Source organism: Microcaecilia unicolor, chromosome 2 (assembly GCF_901765095.1).
Source record: "Microcaecilia unicolor chromosome 2, aMicUni1.1, whole genome shotgun sequence".
Classification (NCBI taxonomy): Eukaryota; Metazoa; Chordata; class Amphibia; order Gymnophiona; family Siphonopidae; genus Microcaecilia; species Microcaecilia unicolor.
Window position 1 is genome coordinate 127,089,679 of NC_044032.1, and position 16,273 is coordinate 127,105,951.

Genomic DNA, 16,273 nt, shown 5'->3' on the forward strand with positions numbered 1-16,273 from the left:
GAAGCCAGTCTGGTCTTCATGTATTAATCGTGGCATTACCTCCTGTAGGCAGCGTGCCATTATTTTAGTAAAAATCTTATAGTCCGTGTTCAGGAGAGATATTGGCCGGTAGGAGCCACACTGTAGCGGGTCTTTACCTGGCTTTAGGAGTATGGTCACTTCAGCCATCCTCCATGAGTATGGCAGCTCCTGTGCCTCCTCGAAGGCAGCAATAGCTTTCAGTAGTACTGGGGCTAGTATTTTTGCAAACCTTTTATAAAATCTAGAAGGGAAGCCATCCGGCCCGGGGGATTTGTTGTTTGGCAAATCTGCTATTGCTTCTTCTATCTCTTCTAATGTTATGGCCTTTGACAGCGCTTCCTGCTCCCTTCCCGTGACTCTAATCATTTCCAGGTCCCGCACGTATTGTTCCATGTCCTCCCTTGATGTATCTTGTTCTGCTTGATATAGCTGATTATAGAAATCCCAAAATACCCCTGCCATTTCCTCTGTTTGTGTTATTAGCTCCCCTGAGGGGCTGTGTATGCCCTGTATATAATTGCGCTGTGCCTGCTTTTTAAGCTTATTAGCCAGTAATCTGCTTGTTTTATTTCCAAATTCATAGTACTCCTGCTGTACTTGTTCTAACTGTCCGGCTATATCCGCCAGTTGTATTTCATTAAGTTGAGCTTTAAGTTGGCGTATTTCTTCTGTTTTTTTACTATCTGTTGGGTCTTTCTTATGCATGTTCTCTAGTTTCGTTATTTGTTTCCGTAAATTGGTTTCTGCCTCTGCTTTTTTCTTATTGATATATGCTTGCTTCGCTATACATTGGCCCCTAATAACTACTTTCAGGCCCTCCCATAAACTTGTCGGTTTAACCTCTTCAGTATCATTGAACTGTATGTATTCTCTTATATTGTTTTCTATTTCTAGGACACTCTGTGGGTCCATCAAAAGTGTTTCATTTAGGCGCCATCTTCTCTTCTTTGTCTTCCCTCCCTCTCCCGTCACCTCCAATAGCACCATCGAGTGATCAGACCAGCTACATTGTTCTATCTCCACTAATTTGATATCATTTCTCATCCCTCTGCCTCCTAGCCAGTAATCAATTCGTGAATAGGTATTATGTTTGGGAGAGAAAAAGGAGTAATCTCTCTCTGTCCCATGTCTCTCTCTCCATATGTCTACTAGGTCCCATCGGGCCATCCACCTTATGAGGGCTTTCCTGTCTGTTTTTGCATATTCTACTCTCCCTCCTGAGTTGTCCAATTTAGGATCTATCGTGAGATTAAGATCACCTCCCACCAACAATTCTCCTTGTATATTTTCCTGTATCACCTTTTCCACTGTATCTAAAAATTCTCTCTGCCCCACGTTAGGGGCATACATGCACACTAGAGTATAATGCTTATTATATAGTGACACTGTCATCAATATATATCGTCCCATTTTATCTTTCACTGTAGTATGTACTTGCCATGGGAGGGATCCCGACAAAGCTATCAGGACTCCCTGCGTTTTTTTATTCGCCCTATTGGAAGCACATTGGACAGTGGGATATCTCTTATGTTTCATCAGGTGTTCATGATTTCTTCTCAGATGGGTCTCCTGGAGAAACACAACACCCGACTTTTGTCGGGTCATTCTCTAAACACCTGCCTACGCTTCTGCGGTGTATGAGGCCTCTTACATTTAGTGTTATACATTTAAACATTTTATAACTTGTAATAATAAACCTTCAACATATTTATCACCATACTGTAACATCATAACATCCTGTCCCCCTTTTTTCCCTCCCCCCCCATCTTGTAATATACCCCTAAGGTTTATCTTCCCCCCGTTCCCCCCTCTGAACTTCCCACCCCACCCCCCCCCCATCTTCCTTTCCCAAATCCAGAGCACCCGTTCATCTCAAATAAAACGGTGCTTTGTAGAGAGGAAGTGATCCCCTTTGCCCATCTCTGATTAGAAATTACCATTTTAGATTCCCCCTCTCCAATCCTTATGTATTTCTAACATTTCCCTTTGCTCTTTCCCCTTACCTACTTGCCTCCCTCCCCCCGTTTGATCTTCCAGAATCCCCATTTCCCCTTATATGCTATACTCCCCCAAACAGAGCCTTATCTCTAACCATATCAACCACTGAATATGTCAGTCCTTGACATTACCCTTGGCATTTGTGTTCAAGTGAGGCGTCCAGCTGATTGCTGGCGTTGCAGGCGTTTGCGGCCTACTCGCTGCCACTTCGGATAATTTCTCATGTTCGTCTGAGAGCGCCTCGTTTCCACATCCATGGATGCTGTTACTGGAATATCTTCGGGCAGCAGCTCCCGTGCTTCTGCTAGCGTTTTTATCTGATGTTGTCTCCCATCTTTATAGAATACCAGGGCAAATGGGTGCCTCCATCTGTACTGAAGCCCCATCTCCCTTAATCTCCTGGTGACTGGTTTCAGGTCTGCTCTTCTCCTCAGTGTTGCCGCCGCCAGGTCCTGATATATCTCGATTTTGTATGTGTCCCATTTAAAATCTTGCTTTTGGCGTGCTGCTTGGAGAACTCGCTCCTTGAGCTTATAATCCCGGAAGCAGGCGATCAAATCTTTGGGAAGGTTGTTTCTTGTGGCCCCAAGGGCTCTATGAGCTCTGTCCAATAGCACTTGCTCGGGCTCCAGGGGCTGTTCGGAAGTTGCCACCAATGCACATACTATCTGTTGTACCACCTTTTCCGTTTCTTGGTAAGTGGGTGACTCCGGTAACCCCCGAAATCGGAGGTTGTTCCGCCGGCTGCGATTCTCCAATCTTCAATCTTGTCAGCTAGTGCTTCTTGCCCCAGGTCTATATCTTGAACTCTCGGTCCAGGGCCCCATGTTCTCCCCCTGTTCCTCCAGTCTAGTCTCTGTTTCCTCCACTCTGTGCCCAAGTTCTTTGATTTCACTTCTGAGATCTGCCCCCATCTTAGCTAAGTCAGCTCGCATAGCTTTTAAATCAGTGCGAATTTCATTCAGCAAAGTTCTTAGTTCTGGGAGGGATTCCTCCTCTTGATTCATTTGTTCTGGCGTCGGGAACATATCTTCGGTAGAGGGATTGCGTTTCGGTCCCCGCTTGCTGCAATTTCCTCTCCACTGGCCGCCATATTGTTCTGCCTCGTGGCTCCCGCATATGCGAATTGGGAGAGGCTTGGCGTCGTAGCGCTGGACTCCATCGCTTCTGTTTTCTCCCCTGTTGCTATTTTATTTTTTGTTTTCCACTCGTGCTGATGGGTCTGCTCTCCCGCGCTCTTTTCGCCTGCTTAACGCGGAGCCGATGGATATTTCTCCCTCCGTCGCTCCTCCACCTCTCCGTAGCGCCCGGGGCAAAACTTCTCAGTTCGCTACTGGCAGTGGATCGGCGCCGATTTCCTTTTACCTGCACTGTCAGAGGCTTTGCACTCGTGCTGATGGGTCTGTTCTCCCGCGCTCTGTTCGCCTGCTTAACACGGAGCCGATGGATATTTCACCCTCCGTCGCTCCTCCACCTCTCCGTAGCGCCCGGGGCAAAACTCCGCAGTTCGCTACTGGCAGTGGATCAGCGCCAATTTCCTTTTACCTGCACTGTCAGAGGCTTTGCCCCCTCCGGTAGATGTTTTTTAATTTTTGATTATGGTAGGGAATCTTTCTATTTTTGCTATGGGCAGGCAGGAGCTCAGCATTTATGCTGCCATTGCTCCCGTGACGTCACTTCCTCACCCTGCCCTGGTTACTTCACTACTATACAGCTGTGGCTGCCTCTTAGTCTGCCTGGCCTTTCCGTTTCCAGCTGTGGGTGCTGGTAAGCACATTGTTTCTTTGTTTCTTTGTCTTCCCTTAGTCTGTTTAATCCTTTGCGTGCTATGTTTGCTTCCTGGCTGTTGAGCTCTGGGTTTCTGCCAAGTTCTGTTCCTGTTGTGTGTTTGAGCAAGGTTCTGCCCCTGCTCTGTGTTTGAGCTAGTTCTGTTCCTGTTCCCTATCAAGCCAAGTCCCTTTCAGTATCCTGTTCCAGCCAAACCAAGTCTGTTCCAGAATCCGGTTCCAGTCAAGCCAAGCCCGTTCCAGAATCCTGTTCCAGCCAAGTCTATGCCAGAATCCTGTTCCAGCCAAGCCAAGCTTGTTCCAGAATCCTGTTCCAGCCATGCCAAGTCTGTTCCAAAATCCGGTTCCAGAATCCTGTTCCAGCCAAGCCAAGTCTGTTCCAGAATCTGGTTCCAGAATCCTGTTCCAGCCAAGTCTGTTTGAGAATCCTGTTCCAGGCAAGCCTGTTTGAGAATCCTGAATCCTGTTCCAGCCAAGCCTGTTTGAGAACCCTGAATCCTGTTTGAGAATCCTGAATCCTGTTCCAGCCAAGCCTGTTCGAGAATCCTGAATCCTGTCCCTGCCTTGTGTCTTGCTTCTGTTTTTCTTGTTGCCTAGCTCCTACCCTATCCTGCCTGTCTAGTTGTGCTTTGTCTTGTCTCTTTCAGTCTAGTCCTGTCCGGATCCACTCCTTGCCTTGTCTTGCCCTTTTCTGGACCCAGTTTTAATCTACTTCCGTGTTTTGCCTTGTCTTGCATTTCTGGGTCTCAGTCCTAGTTTTAATCCAGTTCTGAGTCTTGCCTTGTCCTGTCTGGGTTCCAGTTCTGGCCCTTTACCTTCTTTTCCTTGCCTCATCTGGATCCGGTTCTTGTGCTGTCCCATTGTGTTTAGTTACCTGTCGTGTCTTGTTGAGTCTGTTAGATTATCCTAGTCCAGTCTGTTCTGATTCCTGCCTGTGCCAACCCGAGTGATTTGTCTGCCAAAGCTCCGGCTTTGGTCCAAGGGCTCACCATTCCTGACAGTTGTGTGAGTATGATCTAGTGTGGGTAAATCTGCATCAGGGTGTGTAAGGATGAGTTGGGTGTATTGGTGAGAGGGATGATTGTTATGTTTTGGTTTTCAATATGTGTTACTTAAAAGCTCAATGGCAGGCGGCAGAGACCTGCTTTCCACTATACCTGTTGTGTTTTCTAGAGAGTAATTGAAGGGACAAATTATGTTTTTGATTACTATGGGCCCATTGGTTCCTATTCCTATGTTCTGTTTTGTTACTCATGTTCTGTCATGTTTGCTGCTGAGGCAGTTTGTTTCTATACTCATCATTGCAATAAAATAAATATAAAAAAAAAGAAAAAGAAATAATGACCACTCAAGAAGTTTGAAATGCCCAGAATAAGATCAGACTGGAGATGTCAGAACCTACAGGAGAAAATTAAACAGGGTGAAGATCACTTGATTAAAGATAATGGGGGCAATGCTATAACTGGCGCCGTAATGGCGGCACCACACTAGGGCACTGGGCACGCTTGTGTGAATTCTATAACAGCACTTTGGCATACCTATTATATATACTAGCACAAAGCCACACTGGCGCACCCAAAAGTTATGAATGGCCACTTACAAGTCAATGGCTAGTTTAGGCTTGCGTGCATGGTCTATGTAACCCGCCCTAACTAATATTCTATTTTGTGCGCGCTGCTTGTTTCTAATAAACCTGAAACTGTTCCCCTATGCTCCATATGTACACACCCTTCTCAGTTATGTGCCAAGGTGCAGATGATCAGAAGCACTGGAACAGCATGGGGCATTAACACCCCTAAGATCAGCACTAATAGTATGCAAATTTAGGCATACTATTAGCACTGATCATAGGAGTACTTCTGCAGGAGGATTGTGCCTGGGCATGCACCCAAGGCACAATCCTCCCGCAGTTGTTTGACAAGTCCTGGCTGTCAAAAATAAAAGCCCAGACCTGTCAAACAGCAGAAGAGGTTTGACAGGTCTGGGAATTTCTCACGGACCTGTCAAACCTATTTCGCCCTCCGAAACACTAAAAAGACCAGGTGGTCCAGTGGAACCACTAGCCCCCACCCCCAACACAACTGTGGTGGTCCAGTGGGACCACTAGCCCTCTGCACCCCCACCCACCTGGCCTACCTCAAAGCTGAAGGGAGAGACTAGCACTCCCTCCCTCCCCTACGAGCACCCTGCTCTATGCATCTTGGGATGCACTGAGAAGGGCTTAACTTCCTTATAAGGGTTAAGTCCCGCCCAGCTCATCTCAGGATGTCCTCAACAGGGCAGGACGCTGCCAATTTGAGAAGGTGCCTGCAGAGGAGGGAGGGAATGCTAGTCCCTTGTTCCTCCAACTTCCAGGTAGGCTGCTGGGGGGGGGGGGGGGTGCAGCTGTGAAGGGCTAGCAGTTCCACTGGACCACCAGGTTTTTTTAGTGTTTTGGGGTGGTGGGTTAGGTTTGACAGGTTCGGGAGAAAATTCCAGACCTATCAAACCTGGTTTCCCTCATTTCCTCCAAACCCTAACGTCAGCTCTGAGGTGGAGTAGGGTTTGCAGCAGGAGCAGTGCCCTTGTTTGGCACGCTGCCTGCTGGTCTTGAGAGAGGAATGTGAGAGACCCTCATTTGCATGCAACTAACAGTCAGAGCTGGTGAGTGCACTGTTTCATGCACCTGCCAACTCTGGATCCTGGGGCACAAGTCAACATGGGCGCTAGTCCAGCGCTAATAGCTTCTAGCACCCATATCTGCTTCTGATCTTCTGGGCACAACTGACATTGGCACGTGCTTTATTAAATAGCACTAATACACTGTAAATGTAACTACTGGTGCCTCTGACACATATAGATGCCAGCATTATTTAAACCTATACATGCATTTGGCATCTAATAGATGGTGCTAAGTTACAGGAGGAGAGGGAACAGTTCTTATCCATAGGACAGTCAAGGAACTGGAAAGGAATATATGCCTTATAAACTCTCCTACATCAGGGCTAATTTCAGCAAAAGAGATGTTAAGAATTATATGGTGAAGATTTCACCAAATTCTTTACCTCCCTTAATCTGAACATTTCATGTATCAGTTTTGAGGAAGGAGACTCCATTAGGCAACAGTTGGCAATGCCTCAAGTTCTGTCAATAGATTGGATCTGACCACTTTTTAGAATCAGCTAAGGACTGTTTCTTTGTCTTTGAATCTGATCAGAATTTAATTCTTAGATTTATTTTAGATATAGGCAAGATCAGTTCCCTCAGTCATAACTTAATATTTCCAAATATAGCAAGGCTGATGCATCCTGGTGTTTGCAGATAGGGGTATAATAATTCTTTTATAAGTTTTCTTGCAAGTGTATAATTAGCTATAGGGATGTTAAAATACGTATTTAAAAATTTTTTTATCTATCCTTTTTTATTCAGTGATACATTTATGCAGTCTCCAACTAGTAATTTCTTATCCTTTCTTATGGATAATTTGAGAATTAGCTATACCTCTATATAGTCTGATATGTACCACATAGGTTGTAATTTTCCTCATTTTCTAGGTTCAAGCAGGAGAAATTCTAAATTAACACTTTGGGTTAGCTTATCCCCATTTGAGGACTTTACAGATACAAAGAATGTTTTCTTTTAAATTTAAAATGACTAGAATAATGTTTTCTTTCTTAAGTCTCTCTAATGTAGTACAAGTTATACTCAGAATGTAAAGCTAACATTTTCTGAACTAAACAAATTAGAAAACAAGAAGAGTTATTAAGCTTGATAAACAGAAAGTCCTAATAACAAAGTTTAACTTTCTAGGCCTTTGAAATCACAGCACTGCGATAAGGCATTAATTACCATGCAGAAAGCCTAACAAAATGTGCATTGAATAAAATGGGAAATATCCTGAAAGGTTTTTTAAACATATTAGTCTTTAAAGCATGTCAATGAACTATTATATTCTGATATTTTTATAAATCATTAACATTTACAGCCCAACTTTGAACTGGCAAGAAATAATTTGTTCTTTGAAAAACAAGATAAAATTATGTTGCACTGCTAATTGAAAAAGCTAAATGCAAAAATCATAACAAAATGCATACTATTTCATTAATTCCACTGAGTTTCGCCGATGAAAGCTTTGGTCTGGAAGAAGGCCTTGGAGGGGGTACAATAGTTCCCATAGACAGAGGAGTGTGGGTCTGGCAGGGATTGGATACTGTTGAGAAAAAGTTCTAGTTAGTATTATCAAATCATAATATTAGAGGCATATAAAATGTTTGGTAAAGTCTCAAATTTTAAACTTGAAACACAAGGCTGAATATTAATGAATGATGAAGGATTACCTTCGAAAGCTAATCAGAAAATGTATTAAGTTAGTTCAATAAAAAAAGGTATCATCTTATTTTCCTATGTTTTATTTTCTTTTATTTCTATTGACTACCTTTGAAAATGGACTAACAAGGCTACCACATCTCTCTACTCTAGAGTAATCTTGAAATTCTTAACAGTTCAACACTTTCCCAGTCTTAGTCAAAAACCGTTTTAGTTATTTTAAAATAAACTTTGGCCTCATAATGACCTTCCTTAACAGTTTCCTTACCCCAGCACTACTGACTTTGGAGGATAGCTGATTGAGGCATTTTCCTTAGTGGTGCCAAACTTTCTACTTTATATTACCTGTATTACCTGCTCTCATTGGCTTCCTATGACATAGCAAATTCAGTTAAAGATTTTGGTTTTAATTTACAAAGCCTTGAATAAAGAGGTGCCCATCATTACAACAGCAACTTAGAGAATATACTGCCCACCACCTACCATGTAAAATGAGTTTATTTTGTTGGCAGACTGGATGGACCGTACAGGTCTTTATTTGCAATAATTTACTATGTTACCACAAGCACTGCATTCTGCATTCCAGATCATTTAAAAATATGTTAAAAAGCAGCAATCTTAGCACAGATCCCTGGGGAATCCCACTACTGACTCCTCTCCATTAAGAATATTGACCATTCAACCCTACTCTCGATTTTCTATTCTATTCTATTAACCATTTCTTAATCCAAAATAGAACACTGCATCCTTTCCCATGACTCTTTAATTTCTCAGGAGCGTTCATGAAGTACTTTGTCAAATGCCTTGTGAAAATTCAAAACACACAATACTAACCAGCTCACCCTTTGTCCATATGTTATTTATTTATGAATTTAAAGTTTTACAAAGAGCAATAATCTTTGAAGGAAAACACCAAGATTTAGAAAAAATACAGTCTGAAAATAATAACAACAGAAACAAATTCTTTACTTGGTTAATTAGTCCACAATTTAGGAGGGTCCATGAATAAATCCAAAGGAAGTTGGAATATGAGGAAAACTATTACTATGAAAAGATACAGGTGGTCTTTCCCCTTTTACTCTTGAACAGCTAAACATTTGGATCTTCTCCCGTGCTACCCTGAGAATTAAAAAAACTGTGCAATTGGAGAGGTTCAAAAAACACATATTTCTAACCTTTAAAGGAAATAATACATTTACATGGAAATCGAAGCTGGAAACGATTTCCATGTAAATGTATTCTTGTCACGGTTGTGTCCAGGTTCCTGGCTTGCAGTCACCTCGGGCCCCGGGAGTTAGACCCGGGGAATGCTGCGAATTGATGGTTTACCGTTTCCCATGTTCTAGAAGATATGCTGGTCCACTCCGGATCTTCCAGCCCTCCAGATTGTTTTGGGAGTTTTTTGGAACTAAGCAATATCCGTACCTGGTGAACTCCCTTGTGGGCTGCCTTTATTAACCACCTGGAAAGGTTCCTAGTTGCCTTGCACCAGAGGTCCTCAGAGGAGTTTCCTTTGGTGGAAGTCGTTTGCAGTGCTGCTGAGTTTTTCCTGTTTTAGGTTTTGACCCTGCTTGTTTGCTGACTTATCTACTGACTGCTGCCTGCCCAGACCCGGCTTGTTGCCTGGCTTGCTCTGCTTCCGGCAGCCTGCCCTGCTCCAGCTGGGTTCCTGGAGCCTTTATCCTGCTAGTCCCTGCAGTTCTGCTTTCCTGCCCTGCCCGGTAAATCCTGCCGACCGCCCGCACTCTGGGGCTCAACCCCAGAGGAACGGTGGTTAAGTGCTGGTGAAGTTTGGGCTATTTCCGGTCCAGTTGGTGCCTGTCTGCGCTGCCTCGGCGGCAGCCTTTGCCACAGAGTTCCGACCCGGGGTACCGGGAGGTCTGTTCTGTCTGTCTGTGTTCGGTGATTCTCCTGCTGCTGCCGCTCCTCGGCAGTGGCCCAAGGGCTCACTAAACCCAGAAGTACCGCTAGAAGCGTGACAATTCTTTCCTTTAAAGATTAGAAATATGTGTTTTTTTAACCTCTTCAATTGCACAGTTTTTTGACATCGTCTCATTTCAATAAATTTTTTTCTCCTCTGTTGAGTCCACTTAGAAATATCAGGAAAATTAACACTTTCCCTCCTAAAAATTAGGTTGGGCTTTTTTGAAATATAGTCTCAATAAAGCTTATTTGTCTTGTAGAAACATAAAAGAAACCAAGAGTGTGGCTTTAGTTTTAACCTTCTACTTTAGACTGTTCCAATAAGGTAGAAATGTCTAAATTATCCAAATATGTTTCCTGTTGAACTTGATCTTCCTGCCTCATTTGATTGTCCTGTAACTTCAACAGTGTCGTCAAATAATATAACTTCAGGAATGGTGGAATTTGTTGCTCCAAACTTACAAATTTGAAATGTATCTGGCTAAAAAATCGCCACGCTTTGTCAGATATAAGAAAAAAATGGTCTGTGCTAGCATCATATCTCTCAACGCAAGCTGAGCGGTGTGTTTCTGTTGTAGACTACTTTGTATTTGTGTTATATGCAGGAATTACTATCCAACTTATTTTCGAAAGAGAAGGCCAGCCATCTTCCGACACAAATTGGGAGATGGCCGGCCATCTCTCAAGGCCGGTGAAATCGGCATAATCGAAGCTGATTTTGGCCGGCCACAACTGCAGTCCGTCGCGGAGTCGGCCAAACTGCAAGGGGGCATGTCCAAGTCCCAAAAAAGTGCCCGAACTGACAAATGACCACCGGAGGGAATCGGGGATGACCTCCCCTGACTCCCCCAGTGGTCACTAACCCCCTCCCACCTCAAAAAAACAACTTTAAAACTTTTTTTTGCCAGACTGTATGCCAGCCTCAAATGTCATACCCAGCTCCCTGACAGCAGTATATAGGTCCCTGGAGCAGTTTTTAGTAGCTGCAGTGTGCTTCAGGCAGTTGGACCCAGGCCCATCCCCCCCCCACCTGTTACACTTGTGGTAAATGGGAAGCCCTCCAAATCCCCCACCCCCAAAATCCAATGCACCCACATGTACGTGCCCCCCTTCACCCATAAGGGCTATGGTAATGGTGTAGAGTTGTGGGAGTGGTTTTGAGGGGGGAATTGGGGGCTCAGCACCCAAGGTAAGGGAGCTATGCACATGTGAGCTATTTTAATTTTTTTTTTAATTTTTAGAAGTGCCCCCTAGGGTGCCCGGTTAGTGTCCTGGCATGTCAGGGGGACCAGTGCACTACAAATGCTGGCTCCTCCCACGACCAAATGCCTTGGATTTGGCCGAGTTTGAGATGGCCGGCCTCGGTTTCCATTATCGGCGAAACCGAGGCTGGCCATCTCAAACCCAGCCAAATCCAAGGCATTTGGCCGGCCCCAACCGTATTCTCGAAACGAAAGATGGACGCCCATTTCGTTCGAAAATTCGGTCGGCCCCGCCCCTTCACGGCGCCGTCCTCGGAGATAGGCGTCCCAGGTTGAAAATGCCCTCCACATGTGCTAATTATGTCCTCAACTAATATACATCTTTTTTTCCCCTCTCTCTCCTTCTCCTCTCTTTCTTTTCTCCCATAAGCTCTTGTTAATGTACCTGAAGACTTGTACTTACTACACTATGTATTAGATTAGCATTGTTACTTGTTGTTGCTTTCTCTCTTTTATAACAAAACCAATAAAATATTTAGCCTAGAAATAATATAACTTCTGAACAGGTGGAAAGGAATGATCTGGATATTTAAATTCTCCTTCAGAAATTTATGAAACATTGCTCTTGGTGAGATAAGTTTTGAATATGGGAAATTAAGTATTCGTAGATTTAAATTCCTCGGTCTATTCTCTAAATTTTCCATTTTACGATGAAGAAGTAATCTATCCCCTGCAAACTGAGCTTGATTCTCTTGTAATTTTACCATGTCCGTTTCCAGTTTAGTTTGTTTAGTAATAATAGTTTCAATGATTTTCTTAACTTCTTGTTTGTACAGAATTATTTAAGGACACAGAGACAAAAGAAGTACAGACCTTATGCAGGGTTTCAAAGGCAGTCCAAATGGATTCCAGCAATATTTCTTGTGGTCTTTTCAATGGCTGAATCACTGAGGCACATAGGGAAATCTCCTCTTGCATGTAGCTAGCAGAAACGGTTTCGACCGTTGCCTCCTCCGACGCCATATTCAAGGAGTGCTGGATCCCCTCCGCTGAAAGCCGAGGAGTCGTACCATCAGCAGCAGTCCCACTAACACCTCCCCTTCGAGACTCCATTTACATGTGGTCTCGGTACGGTTACCTCATCTGGTTGTGGTAATGGAGGGGTAGCTGGTCCCGCCGGGCTAAGTGAAAATTCGCTTTCTAGTCTGGGGCTCTTCCTAGACCCGGATACAGACGTGCCTGAAATCGGGGTTGATACCATAAAGTCTGTAATAGAAGTTTGACGCGTTAAAGGCGTTTCTAGCTTCAGGAGAGGAGGTCCCTTAAGCTTCCCCTTCCTCCTTGTGTCAGACCTGAGTTCTTGTACCAAGTAAAGTGCTGCCGAGCCTGGTACTCGGACCAGGTTCTGCTTGGCGGCCGGACAACCCCGGGTTTCACCTGCGCTGACCGCCGTTCCCCAGAGGTTGAGTCCTTAGGTGCGGGCAGCCTGCAGGGCTTACGAGATGGAGCAGGAAGCAGGGTGATGAATGTGACGGCCAGACAGGCAGCAGGCAAGAGAGTGATCCAGGTACAGGCAGAGTCAGTAGGCAGGCAGCAGACACAAGAGTAATCCAGGTACAGGCAGAGTCAGTAGGCAGGCAGCAGACACAAGAGTAATCCAGGTACAGGCAGAATCAGTAGGCAGGCAGCAGACATGAGAGTAATCCAGGTACAGGCAAGGTCAGTAGGCAGGCAGCAGACACAAAAGTAATCCAGGTGGGTGCAGGCAAGGTCAGTAGGCAGGCAGCAGACACAAGAGTAACCCAGGTACAGGCAGAGTCAGTAGGCAGGCAGCAGACATTCAATTCTACACGAGTCTCAATCAGGATTTCGGACAGATCACAGCACTGAAACTGTTCTAAGTGTCTGCAATGAACTCATTCAAACAAGCAATTGCAACTGGCAACAACATACTCCTCTTACAATTCGACATGTCCAGTGCCTTCGACATGGTAAACCATGGAATACTATTACATATACTAGAATACTTCGGAGTAGGAGACACAGTTCTCAAATGGTTCAGAGGATTCCTGACCACAAGATCATAACAAGTAACAACAAACATGGACAGATCAGCCCCATGGATACCTGAATGCGGAGTTCCCCAAGGATCCCCCCTCTCACCAACCCTCTTTAACCTAATGATGATACCTTTAGCTAAACTACTTGCCAATCATAACCTCAACCCCTACATATATGCAGACGATGTCACGATCTATATCCCGTTTAAACATGACCTGAATGAAATCACCAACGACATCAACCAGAGCCTCCAAATCATGCACTCCTGGGCCGATGCATTCCAGCTAAAACTTAACGCAGAAAAAACACAATGTCTTGTACTCACTTCACAACATAACACAAGCAACTTCACCACCATAACCACACCATATTGTTCTCTTCCAGTCTCACAAAATCTGAAAATTCTTGGAGTTACCATCGATCGAAACCTCACACTCGATACTCACGTGAAGAATACGACAAAAAAGATGTTCTTTTCTATGTGGAAACTCAAAAGAGTAAAACCTTTCTTCCCGAGATACATCTTCCATACCCTAGTACAGTCAATGGTAATAAGTCACTTGGACTACTGCAATGCACTATACGCTGGTTACAAAGAACAGACCATCAAAAAAACTCCAAACAGCCCTGAATACTGCTGCCAGACTCATATTTGGAAAAACTAAATATGAAAGTGCAAAACCCCTGAGACAGAAACTTCACTGGCTCCCACTCAAGGAACGCATCGCGTTCAAGATATGCACGATTGTACACAAAATCATCCACGCAGACACCCCAACTTACATGCTAAACCTAGTGGACTTGCCTCCCAGAAACGCCAAAAGATCAGCCCGCAAATTCCTCAATCTGCACTTCTCCAGCTGTAAAGGACTAAAATACAAGCAGCTACACGCCACTACCTTCTCCTACATGAGCATGCAACTGTGGAACGCATTACCGAAGGATTTGAAATCTATTGACAAAATAACCAATGTTCGTAAATCTCTGAAGACCTATCTCTTCAACAAGGCCTACAAAGAATACCCATAGCCTCAATAAATTACTTCGCCAATCCAACCCAGTTAAGAAAGTCTACCTTCTATACTCACCCACCTAACTCTTTCTTTTCCCCTACTTAATCTTAGTAACATCACTAACTGTATCTGATATCCTGGAATGACAATGCCATAACAAGCCTCTGTAAGCCACACTGAGCCTGCAAATAGGTGGGAAAATGTGGGATACAAATGCAATAAATAATAAAAATAAATAAAAATCCAGGTACAGGCAGAGTCAGTAGGCAGGCAGCAGACACGAGAGTAATCCAGGTACAGGCAAGGTCAGTAGGCAGGCAGCAGACACGAGAGTAATCCAGGTACAGGCAGAGTCAGCACGAAGAACAAAGTAGAGGAGAAGCCACTACTGAGCAAGTAACACCTACCAAAGTAGAAGCCGAAGCAAGGAGTCTAGGAGAGCTCAGCTGATAAAGTGATGGCGTCTGATATCAGCAGGGAGAAGGGGCACAGCCATAGGACAGAGCAGGGGAAGGAGGAACCGGAAGACCAACAGGAGAGAAGCAAGGGAAGCCAGGCAGAGGAAGAGCAGACCCAGGTGGGTGGAAGCAAACAATCAAGGAGTCTGGAAGTCAGGCAGAGAGAAAGCAGAGCCAGGTGCATAGAAGCAAAGCAATCAAGGAGTCTGCAGCCAGAGAAGAACTACACACACATGGCTCAGGGCTGTGCCAGTCAAGTGTGCGTGTCGACAGGACTCTGCGCAGCCTGAGGACGCCGCTTGCGTGAGGTAGGGGACATGACACTTTGGCATGCTCGTATCAAGTAAGCAAGAGTTCAAAGAAATTTTAACGCTTGTGGAAGAGCGTTCTTTACAGCCTTCCTATATCGCCGCCATCTTGGCCCCCGTCCATATGTTTATTCAAAGAAATGTAGTAGATTGGTGAGACAAGATTTCCCTTGGCTAAATCCATGTTGGCTTTGACCCATTAATCCATGCCTATCTATATGCGCAGTAATTTTGGGACCCTTTTACAAAGGCAGGCACCAAATCAGCATTATCACCCAGCTACTGCATGCCCTGGTGGTAATTCTGAATTTGGCATGCGCCAAAAACATGTGGCAGAAAATATTTTCTATCGCATGACACTTATCCGGTGGTTAACAGCAGTGGGTGTGTGCTGCATGCCTACCGCCCAGGTTAGTGCGTGAGATCTTACCGCTACGTCAATGGGTGGCAATGAGGTCTCAGGTTGAAAATGGATGTGCGCTGGTTTTTATTTTGCCACTTGTCCATTTATGGCCCCTTAAAAAAGGAACCGTTTCCCAGAATACGGTAAAAACTGGCCCAGTGCATGTGTGCTCACACTGCTGTAAGCCACTTTTGCTGCAGCTTAGTAAAAGGACCCCTTTGTTTCTATCACTTTGCACAGCACCAATGTCACGATCACAATCTACAATTTCCCAGGTCACCTCTGGAACCCTTTTTAAAAACTGGTGCTACACTGGCCACCCTCTAATCTTCCAGTACCAAGCTTGATTTTAAAGATAAATTATATACTATTAATAACAGCTCTACAAGTTCATTATTTTTTTAGTTCTATCAGTACTCTGGGATGTATATCATCTGGTCCAAGTGATTTGCTACTCTTTAGTCTGTTAAATTTCCCTATTACATTTTCCAGGTTTACAGACATTTGTTCAGTTTCTCCAACTGATCACCATTAAATACCATTTCTGGCACAGGTATCTTACCCTACATCTTCCTCACTAAAGACTGAAGCAGAATTCATTTAGTCTCTCAGCTGTGACTTTGTCCTCCATGAGTGCCCCTTTAACCCTTCAGTCCATCTGGTGGTCCCAACTGATTCTTTTACCAGCTTCTTGCTTTTCCAAAAGTACTCAATCGACTCAAATAAGGTGATTGGACACAGGTGGGCTCTAATTTATGGGCCTTTAGGCAATTTTTGGAAGGCAGATAATTTGC

The 16,273-nt window shown here is 44.4% G+C and overlaps 1 protein-coding gene across 3 annotated transcripts in view; it reads right to left on the reverse strand.

Annotated features, from left to right (window-relative positions):
* FCHO2 (FCH and mu domain containing endocytic adaptor 2) overlaps nucleotides 1-16,273 on the reverse strand; it is a 458,555-nt gene that overhangs the window by 114,346 nt on the left and 327,936 nt on the right. For all 3 annotated transcript variants that reach the window (XM_030193298.1, XM_030193297.1, XM_030193296.1), the window contains one exon: nucleotides 7,880-7,995. In XM_030193298.1, coding sequence (XP_030049158.1) covers nucleotides 7,880-7,995 — 116 coding nt within the window. The remainder of the gene's footprint in view (nucleotides 1-7,879; nucleotides 7,996-16,273) is intronic.